General features: G+C 35.0%; 1 protein-coding gene across 1 annotated transcript; it reads right to left on the bottom strand.

Annotated features, from left to right (window-relative positions):
• Positions 1-2,993: 2,993 nt before the first annotated feature.
• On the bottom strand, positions 2,994-8,405 carry LOC146919653 (adenylyl-sulfate kinase 3-like). Its single transcript, XM_085713084.1, has 7 exons — positions 7,954-8,405; positions 6,662-6,802; positions 5,321-5,470; positions 5,117-5,235; positions 4,887-4,971; positions 3,737-3,783; positions 2,994-3,557 (listed from the first exon to the last, which is right to left on the bottom strand). The coding sequence occupies exons 1-7, from the start codon at positions 8,255-8,257 to the stop codon at positions 3,456-3,458; spliced, it is 948 nt and encodes a 315-aa protein (XP_085569210.1). The 5' UTR covers positions 8,258-8,405; the 3' UTR covers positions 2,994-3,455.
• Between the last annotated feature and the right edge of the window lie 5,229 nt (positions 8,406-13,634).

A 13,634-nucleotide genomic window follows, 5' to 3' on the forward strand; every position in this document is an offset into this window, starting at 1 on the left:
ACTCGGCAGTTAACTGCCGAGGAAATGATGAAACCGGCGGTAGTAAACTGCCGAGGTTTTCCTCGGTACTAAACTGCCGTGGTTTTCCTCGGCACTTAACTGCCGAGTTTGTTTTTTTTAAATTTTTTTTTTTTGTGTTTTATTTTGTTTAGAATAGAATTGTGGTAGAAAATTATTAGAAATTCTTTAAAAATTATTTTATGTTATTTAAAATATTGCGATAGAGTGAATTCCAATAAATATTGCGATAGCGTGAATTCGAATAAATATTACAATAGCATGAATTCGTTCGAATAAATATTGCGATACAGGTTTCGTTACATTACATAAACGACGTATTTAAAAAAAAACAATTACATCACATTCCGGAATGTACCTTCCAACTGCAACAATTATCTTACCACTGAATGGGGCAAATTCAAACTTGTTAGGCAGCAATACTCCAACGTCCGATGAACATCTTGAACGATGGTATTCAAGTGCCAACGAAATGAGGTCCATTCCTTGACACTTAAATACCATCGTTCAATATGCTCATCGGATGTTGGAGTCCTGCCAATTAACAAGTTTGAATTGCCCCATCGTTCAAGTTTGAATTGTTGCAGTAGGAATGTGCATTCCAACTACAACAACTGTCTTACCTCTGAAATGGGGTAAATTCAAACTTGCCAAACAACAGGACTCAAGCATTTTGCTGGGCATTCATGATTTCCTTTGAAAAGAATAAATTTTTGTCAGGCTTGATTTATATGATGGTATTCAAGTGCCAACGAAATGAGGTCCATTCCTTGACACTTAATACCATCATCTAAGCAAGCCTAACAAAAATTTAATCTTTTCAAAGGAAAAACATTAATGCCAGCGAAATGCTTGAGTCCTGGCCGTTTGGCAAGTTTGAATCACCCCATTTCAGAGGTAAGACAATTGTTGTAGTTGGAATGCACCTTACCCTAACTAATGACGATCTTCTGGCGGAATCAAACTGTTGATGATATCTTCAGTTGATCTCAGCAACGTCACCCGCATATCGATCCACTGGAACTTGGTGTGCTCCCAAAACATACTCGTCACGTTTTCGTCGTTCTTTAACTCCACCCAAGTGAATGATACGCTCCCCTCGTCGAGCTTTGGACGTTTATACCGAACATTTTGCACCCTTCTTGTGTCTCTTGGGTTGACTCCTTGGTTGAATTCATTCAGTTGATCCTTGAGATCTCTTAACGTTACATCAAGGCACCGAACCTTCAACCTCTGAGGTTCTCCGCCGTTGAATATTGCATGAACGTCGATCCATCCGGCCATTGTTTCAAATCTACACACATAGAAATTTAAAAGAATCAATGAAAAACTCATTCAAACATTTCATCAAACACTTAATGTGCAAATTATACATAGACTCTAAAAATCATAAAAATAACCCTAAAATGTAATTGTCTAAAAAAAAAAAATTAACGTAAAATATAGCAAAATTATTCAAATTATATTTACTCTTAAAATAAATCATATAGTCTTACTAAAATAAAATAAAAATTATAAAACACCAAATAAAAAAATAATCCTAAATTTTTTAAATTATAACATAATCATCATGCAAACATTTTAACAAAATTAATCAACTAACATCTAATCTAAAAATGATTTATAACATGTAAATCTAATTAAAAACTAAAATAAAAAATTAATTTAAAACACCAAATTAAAATATAACCAATAAACTTTAAACTATAACATAAACATCATACAAACATTTTACTCTAAAAATGAATTATACTATGTAAATCTACTCAAAAACTAAAATAAAATAAATATACTCAAAAACTAAAAAATAAAAACATTTATAACAACTAAAATTTAAGTTAATAGCATTATAATTACTTACTTGTGATTTTGTTGAATAAATTTGGTTGGATTTGGTTGGGTTTTTTAGAGAGATTTGTGAGAGAGATTTGAGAAAAAAAATTTGAAGATGTGATGAATAATGGAGATGAGAGAGCTTCTGCCAGACTTGTAGCAGAAAACTTCGGCAGTTAACTACCGAGGAATTCCTCGGCAGGTAACTGCAGCCGGATTTTTAATTCCTCGGTAGTTAACTGCCGAGGGGGCAAAAACGTATTTTACATGTGTGTCCCAGCCTTCTCTAATGTGTCAACAACAATTTTCATTGTTCTTTGCATTGGAGTAAAAATGAAAGATTGTTCTTTGCATTGGAGTAAAAATGAAAGGATGTTCTTAATACACATGTAACCCCACCAAAATGCTTCAAGAACACAAATATGGTTCTAGCATTGGAGATACTCTAATGTCTCATATAAAAGTGCCAGTAGCATCGTTCCGGAATTTGTGATTGGAATACTATGGTAGACAGTGAAATAATAACATTGAGTTATCACAAAAAGTGTAATTTGGCTTTAAAAATCGTCTATAGTATTTTGCAAACACTTATTAATATTTTTTGACATAGAATTCACTTTTCTTTTTTTTTTTTTTTTGAGGGAAGAATTCACTTTTCTTGACATACGATACTTACTTAGTAGTTCCTCCATACTTTATTAAGCAGTCCTCTGATTTGACCAATTGAACCGAGAATTTAAGTTAATCGATTGGATGTATATTGAATTAGGATGATGTCATGGGCCGGTGTAAGCCGATTGACTCAATTGAACCGGATAAATCGAATTTTACTATTTTTAATGGGTTTGTGAAACATTTTACATATGTCAACAAACTCAATTTAAGTCATCAGAACCGTTGTTGACCATCTCAAAAATGAATTCAAACATGCACTAAGTGAAGGATAGATCATTAAAAGAGCATGTGGAAAAAAAAAAAAAAAGCATGTGGAAGACGACCGTTTAGCTGTCATAGAACTTGCAAAATAAATTACTTACATTACATACACAAATAATTTTTCTACATGATAAAGTAAGGAGCTCGTTTTCTAGATCATATTAGCATGATATAATTAATTGTTCAAAGCAGAACTCGGAGAATAATTAGCAGAACATCAAGGGTCCTCATTATACCAGCAAAGTAACATCAAGTATTCAAGCAAAAACGTCAAAGATCATACTTGATGATTATGCTGCTATTTCCAGTGACTGGTTGTAGATAGATATGTTACATTGGATAACAAACAAATCTTTACATGCAACACTTTCCACAAGAAGCATTTGTTTGCCAAAAGATAAGATCATATTAATATACACTTATTCTGACTTCGTTTATCTTACAAGTTACATCATTATACCAACCAAGACCAGCTCCTTCCTCACCGATCCACTCCACTTACTGATGTAATGAAGGCATAAATACAATCCGGATGCATGTGGCTTGGATGGAGCCAGATGCATAGTGAACAATGATTTCCTTGCTGCTTGGAGAAGCAGTTGTCTACTCGCAGACTGTATTACATACACATACCTACAACAAACAAGAAAGACACCGTTCAAGCATCGTCAGGCCCGCAGGTACCCATTCTTCTCCAAGTAGGATATTACTTTTTCTGCCGCATTACTTGGAGACATACAGTCACTTTCTTTTTGCTGATGCAATACTATCTGTAAGAGGATGCAAAAGTGTAATCAGTTTATTGAAATTTTAGCCGACGTTTGATCAAAGGAAAAACATAGTTGGACTACTCTGACATCTTGTTTATAAGGTCAAATATTATACATTAGTTCATTTTTTTCCTTTTTAGCAACAATAATATTTCTAGAACGTAACAACAAATACACACCTCACAGCTACATGGGGGTTCATAAGGATCATCTATCCCTGTGAAACCTGCAGATTTCCAAATAGATAATTCAATACTGGTGACAAAAAAGATAAATCAACATAATTCATAAAGCTAAACTGCTGGAGCTAATATATTTAAACAACAACCCAGCATAAACATAATGTGAGCATAATACATAGAATAGAAGGTGCCACACAAATAAAGCCGCGATGCAAATAAAAAAAAAGGCTTAAATGCAATTTTAGTCCCCCATGTTTTCAAATTGTGCAATTTTGGTCCCCCTAGTTTTTTTTGAGCAATTTTAGTCCCCCATGTTTACCCCCTTTTTGATTTTAAAGTCCCCACACCCATATGTGGTTGGATTTCTTTGAAGTCTATGATAGTAACATAAACCTTTCACACTTGATCAATTTCCCCTTTTCATCCGTTCTCTTCCATTCTACCTCCCCAGTAGACTTCCTTGAACCCTCTTTGTTTCCGACAACAGCCCCGCCGTATTCATCAACCAAAAATCAACAACTCCCATCCCCACCACCACAACAACCTTCCACCACCCAACACAACCATCGTCATCACACATTCCATCCCCTTCACTGTCTTCCTTCAAAAATACTTTCCCGCAACGGTTTAACCTGTCACCATCACCCACCATAACCTCATCCAAACTCCCATATACCCTCTCTTCCTCACCACCAAACTCACACATACTTTGATATCCAAACTCCCCCCATAGTTTGCCGCAAGTGTAGTGAATGGGGAGACAACACGGAGAAAGAGAAAACATAGAGAGGAAGAGATGAGAAATAATTTGATTTTTCTAAATCAAATTCTTAATTGCATTGAATTGGACAATCTTGGTTTGTGTTTGGTGGTAATGAGAAGCATCAGAGCCATGGTACTTGTTGAGATGAGAATAGAAGAGATGAAAAGGGAAAAAGTGATCAGGTGTGAAAGGTCTATCGTACCATCATAGACTTAAAACAAATCAAACCACATATGGGTGTAGGGACTTTAAAATCAAAAAGGGGGTAAACATGGGGGACTAAAATTGCTCAAAAAATATTAAGGGGACCAAAATTGCACAATTTAAAAACTTGGGGGACTAAAATTGCATTTAAGCCAAAAAAAAAAAACTAAACTAAGATACCTTTGATCATTCCAGCTCGAGCAAGCTTGTATAGTCCCTTTGGGTCCCTTGCTTCACACACAGCTAGTGGCACGTCTAAGAAAACCTACAACACGGGTTTGAGAGATGTAAGATTGCATAGGTAATGAAGAGCATTTTGTGTTGTTCACGAATCATAGTGTTCGCAGTTGTCGCATTCACAGATGACAAACTACCTGCGAAATTTGGTTCACCTCAATAAGTATATGTACCTCAATAAAATCTCCTTTGGGCAGTAGAGCCCTGCAAGCATCTCTATCCTTTTGGTATGGTGATATCAAACTGGTGATGCAAATAACTCCTGCATCTGCCAAGAGTTTAGCTACTTCACCTGAAACATCATTCATGATGTTAGACTACTCATAAACAAAATAGCAAAAAAGGTGCAAGAATAAGGAAAATGTATAGTAACTCACCAATCCTTCGTATGTTCTCTGAACGATCTTCTGCTCTAAAACTAAGATCACGGTTTAGACCATGTCGAATATTATCACCATCAAGGATATATGTTAACTTTCCTCTCGAGTGCAAGCTTCGACTCAAAGCGCATGCCAGAGTGCTTTTTCCTGAAATCAATGTCTAAGTATATCTAGAAACAGTGCTGGTATATACTATCTAGAAGAATGACAAGTAAGGCAATATGCTGATATTTGTTCAAAAAAAAAAGGCAATATGCTGATATTCTAAATAAATTGAACATGAACACTTTCATGTTGTTCGTTCACCATCTGTAGATGTTCTACAACAGTGACCGTTATAGTTGGAAAAGAAAGGTCTTCAGTAAAGTCTATATTGTATTCAAAGAATGATTTACATATGTGATTTAAATCTTTCATAACAACTTGGCTTATGATTCATAAGCCAAGATCAGTAGGATTGACATGCTTGCTGATCTATTTTCAAAACAGCTTCATTTTTATGTTTCGGTAATTTGACAATGTCCAATTTTAATTTCACATGAATAACTGCAACTAAAACTATAAGCCGTAAATTAAAAGTGGAACTTGAAAAAACTAAAATATAGATTTCAGTTAGCGGAAGATGAACAAAAGATCAGTACACTGCAGCATTGTAACTACGTACTCTATAATATGGATGCATAATCCATCTATAGAGACAGAATACCATGTGATGGAAAATAGACCAAAGTATGTGTCCCGTGTCCCGTTTTAAAATGCTTCTGCTGAATAGACAGATATGAAGTCTATTAATCTTTGTGCATTTTTTCTTCTTTCAAATGCATATATGTCAAGTATTCAATGTTAGATGTAAACCAAAAATGTGAAAGTCTGCGTATACTTTATTGCGTACTAGAAAAAAAAATTGCAGGGTTATTAGTGTGTTCATCATATCATTTCTATCAGGCAAAAAATTAGCACGTGGTTGGAAAAAAGGAATAGAAGAAGCCAAAACTAGCAGAGAATGGTGCAATGCATTTAAACTGTTTAATTATACAACAATTGAATAAATTTCAAATAAAGAAGAGCATATATCAAAATAGATTTTTATTGTTTCTTCATGTGCATATATATGATGTAAGACAAATGTCTGCATATTGAAAATAACATGAAATACAAGAACTACAAATCAAATCACCAATGAAATCCTAGATACATTAAAAACTGATAAAAGGAAGCTAAGGCTCTATTATTGCACACAACTGTGTGCTTATTGCAGTGCTTCGAAATTGAAAGCAATAAACTATGGCAAACAAGCAGAAATAACAAGTATCTAAAATGAAACTGAATTTCACAAACCTGAACCGCTGAGACCAGTTACCCAAACGACACAGCCTTTTTGTTGAAGTAGTTGCTGTCTATCAAGCTTCTGGATTGAACATTCATGCCACAAAATGTTTGTTGAATTGCCATTTGTTGTCAAATTGCTGAGATTTTTACCTAGCTAGATGATAGCTGGGTCAAAAGTTTGAATTATCACTCTTTAAATCATACAATCACATTGCTTAAAAGTAGAAGCTACTATATCAGGATCTGTCTGTACTGGTTCATTTGAGTTTATCTACGGTATAACCATTTCTGAGAACTTGTGTAAACAACTTGTGGGATGATCAGAAAAAAGAAAAAAAAAAAACTTATGATATGTTCATAAGCGTATGTGCTATAAACTGAAAATTAAGTTGTTTATCATAAGACTTTGTGTAGTGGAAAAACAACTTATAGTTTATGAAAACAACTTACAACTTCATGCAAGTACAACTTAACTTTATTTTATCTTGTTTAGTAGAAATAGTTTATTCATAAGCGTTTATGCTATAAGCTGCAAATTAAGTTGTTTATTATGAGGCTCTGTTTTAAAATGCTAGATTTTGAGCTTGTAAGCTCATATGACAAAAGAGACTCGTTTGGTAACCTTTTTCTCACGGATTTATAGCTTGTTTTTACTAGCTTATAGCTTAATTTGATAAGCTAATTCGAATAACTTATAACTTAAAGCTTATCATATTTTCTCTCAATTTTACCCCTCTCAACTTTACTCATGTTATCTTACTTGAAAATAAAATTATATACTAATTAAACATATTTTTTTTTTATGTTATTTTATATTTTTAGAAGCTAGTTCAACCGCTCATTTAACCAAACACTACAAATTCAATTAGCTACTTTATCCACTATAAGCTATTCGCTATAAGTTCATCCGTTATTAACTAACTTATTATCTATCCGCTATTTCTTCATGCTATCATGGCCTAATTCTTATTCGTTTTATCTATTGAAAGGAATCAAACTGTCAAGGACCGTAAGCAGCATACATGGATGCTTGAATAAAGTCCATTTCAAGCTTCTTTTCAAAAACTAGTATTCAAATACAATTTCTCCCTGAAACGATAAATTCAGATTCAGATTCGGACTGCACTTGAATCCAACGGCTGTGAAGCAACCTATTTAGCTGGTAGAGAGAAATAGAATCTTAAACACATCTATTGTAAAAGCATAGGAATATTCCTTATTCATCACACACTTGATTGGAATTGAACTCGTTGATTCAATAAAACTTAATAAAAAACAATATAATTGAATAAATAAAGTACCAGAAAATGCAGAAGAATGATCAATGAAAGATGAATCAGGTTCATTTTTAACACAGTTCCGTTTATTCACAGAAATTCCCCTGTATTTCGGAATTCTGTTACCGTCATCAACAATAAACGATTCATGCTCCTCTTTCGCCGTGATCGGCTTCAACAAACTTCTTCGACGACGACCTAATCCAACGGCATTGAATCTATGACGGAAGTTAACAAATCCTAACTTCTCCGCCGTCGAAGTTCCGCATTCGATGTTCTGGAAAATTCCACCACCACACTGTGGCTGCAGTGCTTGTACGAAACACATCTCGAAGAGAAGATAGATTCAGTAATGGTATGGCACGAAATAGGAAGATTGAAAGTAGTTTGGTACGAAGCACGAAGCGCAAGTGGCTCAGGCTCTGTAACGGTTTATGTATACTTTTCAGTTCCAGCTAGTGTTTCCTGGCAAAACTATTTTTTTATATCCACGTTATTAATGTTTATAATCTTTCAGATTCGAACGAAGGCGACAACTCATAGTCAGGTTATACTAGACTTTTTTGTTCGGTAGATAGACGAAATGGCAAAGCCATTGTAAACTTAAATACACGTAGAAGTACCGGGGTTCGAACATTTTATCAGTTGAGCTATGACTTATGGAAGCATCATAATTTGGGTTGAACCAAATAATTTGGGTTGTGGACGCATAACAATTTCATTAATGATATACTCCTATAAAATATAAAATGAAGATTTGAAAAAAGAGATTAATAAATTATTTAATGGTATAAAAGATAAAATAACATTAATGTTTTATAATCCTTCAAAAAAAACATTAATGTTTTATAACTATTGTAAAATGACTTAAATATTTTTACCAAAACGACTTATAATTTATAACGTTGCGTGTACATATTAGTAATTACTAAGCAAAATTAATGTTTCTTGTCATAATTTAACTATCAACTATGAGATGAGTGTTTTCCTTCTTCCGGGATCCCTCATTAATGAGATAGAGAAAATGTTAAACTCCTTCTGGTGGGGTCATAATTCAGCGAATTCTCGAGGATTGCACTGACTATCTTGGGAACGTCTTTCAGTTCCTAAGGTGTTTGGAGGTATGGGTTTTAAGGGCCTTAAGGCTTTCAATATGGCTATGTTTGGCAAGCAGACTTGGAAGTTGATTTCCTCTCCAGAGTCTCTAATCACTCGTTTACTCAAAGCTAAATATTTTTCTCGAAGTGACTATTTTGGAGTTAGCATAGGCCATAATCCTAGTTATGTTTGGCGTAGCATATGGAGTGCCAAAGACGTGATTCGTCGTGGTTTTCAGTGGAGTATAGGCACAGGAGAACACATTCCAGTTTGGTATCACCCATGGCTCAGTAATGCTGCACGAATTTTACCGTCTACTCATCATCATTTGGAAGGGCCATCTATCAGGGTTTCTGACTTGTTGGTTACACCCCAAAAACAATGGAATATGGAGCTAATTAATGATTTTTTTGACAATGCTACTGCTAGAAATATTTTTAATACCTCGTTATTCCCTTTGGTAACCCATGATGTGCCTGTTTGGAAGTTCGAGAGGGATTATGCCTATTCAGTTAAAAGTGCTTATAAGGATATTCTGAATCATGATGTGGCAGTTGTACAGCACCGTGTACCGGGTATTTGGAATTGTATTTGGAGTTTAAAATTGCCCCTGAAGGTCAAGAATTTCCTATGGAGAGCTTGTCGTAATTGTTTGCCCACAAGAATCTGATTGCAATCAAAAGGAGTTCAGTGTACTGATAGGTGTGCAGTGTGGGATGATTTTGGCAGCGGAGTGGATTATGGAGTCTTTTGATGACTGTTTTTGATATTGATGCAAACTTTCCAACCAATGTGTTTGCTATCTTACAACACCTGGACCAGCAGCAAAAGCAAGTTTTCAGTGTGACCCTCTGGAGTATATGGAAGCATCGAAACAACAAAGTATGGAACAATGTTACTGAAACAGCTCAAGCTATTTGTGTTCGTGCAGGATCTCTTCTTACTAGTTGGAGGAATGCTCAATCTATTCGCCATCCTATCCCTCAACATCCCGCTACCCCGAACGACTTGAAGTTGATTAAACCAAGTCCCGGAAGATTTAAATGTAATGTTGATGCGTCCTTTTCTCAAGCTCGAAATCGGGTTGGCATTGGTGTGTGCATTCGAGATGATGAAGGTCGTTATGGTTTGGCCAAAACTGAATGGATGTCTCCGCTCCTTGATGTGGATTTGGGTGAGACTTTAGGGTTATTATCAGCCATGTACTGGGTTCGCGATCTGCAACTAGGTATTGTGGACTTTGAGCTTGATTCCAAAATTGTGGTAGATAGTCTTTATGGCAGTAAAAGTGGGGTCTCTAGTTTTAACGCAATAATCAATGACTGTAGACGTCTGTTAGCTTCTGATTTAGTAACCTCTGATGTTAGGTTTATTCGGAGACAAGCCAACGAAGTCGCTCATAGCTTTGCTAGAGTGGCTTTGCGTCATGCTAGTTTCATATTAGGATTCCATCTTGTATCTCTACTATTATTATGAATGAAATGCAATAAGTTTCTTTCTGTAGAAAAAAAAAAAAAAAACTATGAGAAACAAAGAAAGAAATGAGAGAGACATGGTTCAATATCATTTTGTGATGGATTGGGGTAGATGAAGATGCGTATTGTATGTGGTCACGTTTGGTGGAAAAATGATTAGGATGGTGTGGTGGATTAGAGAAATGGGTTACTTTATTTGATTTGGAGAGTGTGTAGGATTTCCAATTTGTGCGTGCAGCCACATCAGTAATCACGATTATCTGATTTGTCTACCTGTTTAGCACTTTAGCTTGTAGTATCTGCAACTTACATGGTCACGTGTAACCAATTATTATTTCTTCAAACCAGCTAAAGACAGCTGCAATTTTAGTGATTAAATTGAAGACATTGCGGTTTGTTAAGTGATATACTTCATCCGTCCCGGAATAACTAACCCATTTTCTAAAAAAAAGTGTCCCAAAATAACTGACTCATTTCAATTTTCAATACAACTTTCATCATTCCCAATACAATATAACACTAAATAATATTACTTTTATCATTCCCAATACAATATATTTCACTTTCCCCTATTTATACATTTTTCTTAATATGTGTGAAAAATAAAATTGTGTCAATTAAATTGGGACGGAGGTAGTACTATATAAATAGATGCGGCCAAGAATAATTAGGATGGATATGGCACATCCTTTACCCTTTAAGAAATTATGAATTATCAACTGAGGTGTGACCGTTGGCAAGAGTGAGGCCTGAGTTGATTATGTTAAATCAATTATTGAGATTTAACGGATAAATGGGTGCTAGGTATAAGAACCTAATGATCTGACTCCCCTAGTGGATTGTATGTATTTATGTATTTTGAATATTGGCAATCTTTCAATCAAAATTGGATGTCTTATATTTAAGTTGAGACGTCTCTTGATCAGACAATCACAAATATCTGAAATACATGAATGTGGAGTGTTCTTACAGTGAGGAATTCGGTTTCATTAACCTACCTAACAAGCATCATGTGGCTTGATGTTTCCTTTCTCGATCTTTTTTTTTACAAAAGGGAACAAAAAAAAAAGGAAAATTAGCTATTGTCGAACAAATAATTTAAAAGTTTTTGGGTATCAAAATGTGACATCTCATCTTTTGATGGTCCTAAATTAGTAATAGATTGTTGCTTCAAGCATCACTCTGGACTCTCCAAAAAATGGTATCAAAGTATGGTTCGGTTTGGTAAAGGAGCATAAATTGGAGTGGGATCCTATTATCGAATCCTTGTATTAAAATTCTTATTGGCGGTGTAGTCATAATGTGTGTTTTGTTGGTTAAAAGTGGTGCAAGTGTGGATGTGAGAGACTCATATTTGAGAGAAAGATTGTTGGGTTCAAGTGAAAGTGATTAGTCCTACGTCGAGTATGAACAAGTTAAATGTTGGATGTAGATCAAGTGAGAGTGGTTAGTCCCACATTAACTATAATGAACTAAATATTTTATACAAAAGAGATGTGACTCATATACCTAATATTTTAAAATTTTGGGTGAAGATGTAATGTTTAATCTTTTTGTGATCCTGGTGTTCTCCCCAACTCTCCAATAGAGGTGCCTCATGCAAAATGCATCAAGTCGCGTTAGTTTCTGACTCTAGCTCCCATCTTTCCTAAAACATTTGTAGAATAATATGGTTAACAAGGTATATGATGCAACTACACTTTTTGATTCTAGTCGAGTAACTTGGTAATTGTAACATCTCAGTCGACTTTAAGTATTGTCGACTAACCCCACAAACCAACACGAGACTTTTCAACGTGTTTTGTCTCACTCGACATTTTCTAGAAACTTCTCAAAAGGTCACCCATCCCAAAATTGCTTCAAGTCAAGTACACTTAATTGTGGAGTTTTTATGGTTTGGGCTACCCAAAAGAGGATGCATCTTGTTTATACAAGTGGTACCAAACAATTCTTATAAGCCTTCCTTGAACCATACAGTCTCATACCTGCACGATCTTAGGATACCTCTTATTTCGATGTAGACTCGGTTTGCCTAGAAGCTGTAAGGAGCCGCTCATTGACATGCCCTGTACACCGGCGACCACTCCTCGCTCTCGTTATCCTCGGGCGTTACAATAATATGGCAAAGAAAATTACTATATTTGCTTCACATCAGTAACCACAAACAAATCCGAGTCAAAATAGCAAATCTATCTTCATACAACATCAATTATAAACCACTATATCTTAAGGAGTTGATGAGGTATTTGAGTGTCCAAAATTATTTTCCTAGCATATAACTGCCCGAAACTTAGAAGTCTAACAAAGATGAATCACATGCAGAGAAAAATGTGCATTTCAGAAGAAAAAAACATACATGGCTCTGTTTGGCAAAACCAAAAAGCTAGCTTATAGCAGATAGCTTATAAGCTTGTTTGACAAAAAAAAAAGCTCCACTTGGTAATGGTTTTTTCACAACGAGCCTATAGCTTATTTTGGGAGCTTATAGCTTATTTTCCAGACGCTGTTTCAAGTAGCATTTAAACTTATAGCTTATCATCTTTTATCTCAATTTTACCCTTATCACTTTAACAAAAATTCATTTTTACCCTTTGTAATTGTTGGGACAAAATGAGTTTAAGCAATGCATAGTTTTGATGATAACAAGGTATTAAAATTTCAATTGGACATGTTAATATTAGTTAAGTGTGCAGGACCATAGACTAAAATTTATGTCTTAAAACAAAGTATTGGTTATGAACGAACAAATTAGAGCAAAAGAATTTTCAAGAGAAACCAAGTTGCTAGTCAGAGTCTGAAGAAGTCAGAATCTGAAGATTACCCGAAAGCTGAATGTGAGAGTCTGAAGATCACCCAGAGTCTGAAGTGTTATCAGAAGCTGATGTGAAGTCCCTGAAGTCAGTTATTATGGTTATTTGAAGACACAAAAATGCAGAAAGGATTAGAAGACTGGAGCAACGATGGTTCTGAAGAATTAGAAGGCTTTGGATGCTTATTCTCATATAAAGGACAGTGAAGGACAAATAGCACAATTGTACAACCACTACTTCCACTACTCCAACATTTCCTGCGGATAGTACAAGCTACAGTTGTGTCTCTACTATATTGGAACGATTAATTCCCTATCAAGGA

Source organism: Medicago sativa, chromosome 5, assembly GCF_051527215.1.
Source record: "Medicago sativa cultivar Bolivia chromosome 5, Bolivia_mono, whole genome shotgun sequence".
NCBI lineage: Eukaryota > Viridiplantae > Streptophyta > Magnoliopsida > Fabales > Fabaceae > Medicago > Medicago sativa.

Coding starts and splice junctions, on each gene's coding strand:
- LOC146919653 (XM_085713084.1), bottom strand. CDS start 8,257: ATGTGTTTCGTACAAGCACTGCAGCCACAGTGTGGTGGTGGAATTTTC. Junction 5,471..6,661: donor AACTGGTCTCAGCGGTTCAG/GTTTGTGAAATT, acceptor CATTGATTTCAG/GAAAAAGCACTCTGGCATGC. Junction 4,972..5,116: donor CCAAAGGAGATTTTATTGAG/GTACATATACTT, acceptor CCCGTGTTGTAG/GTTTTCTTAGACGTGCCACT.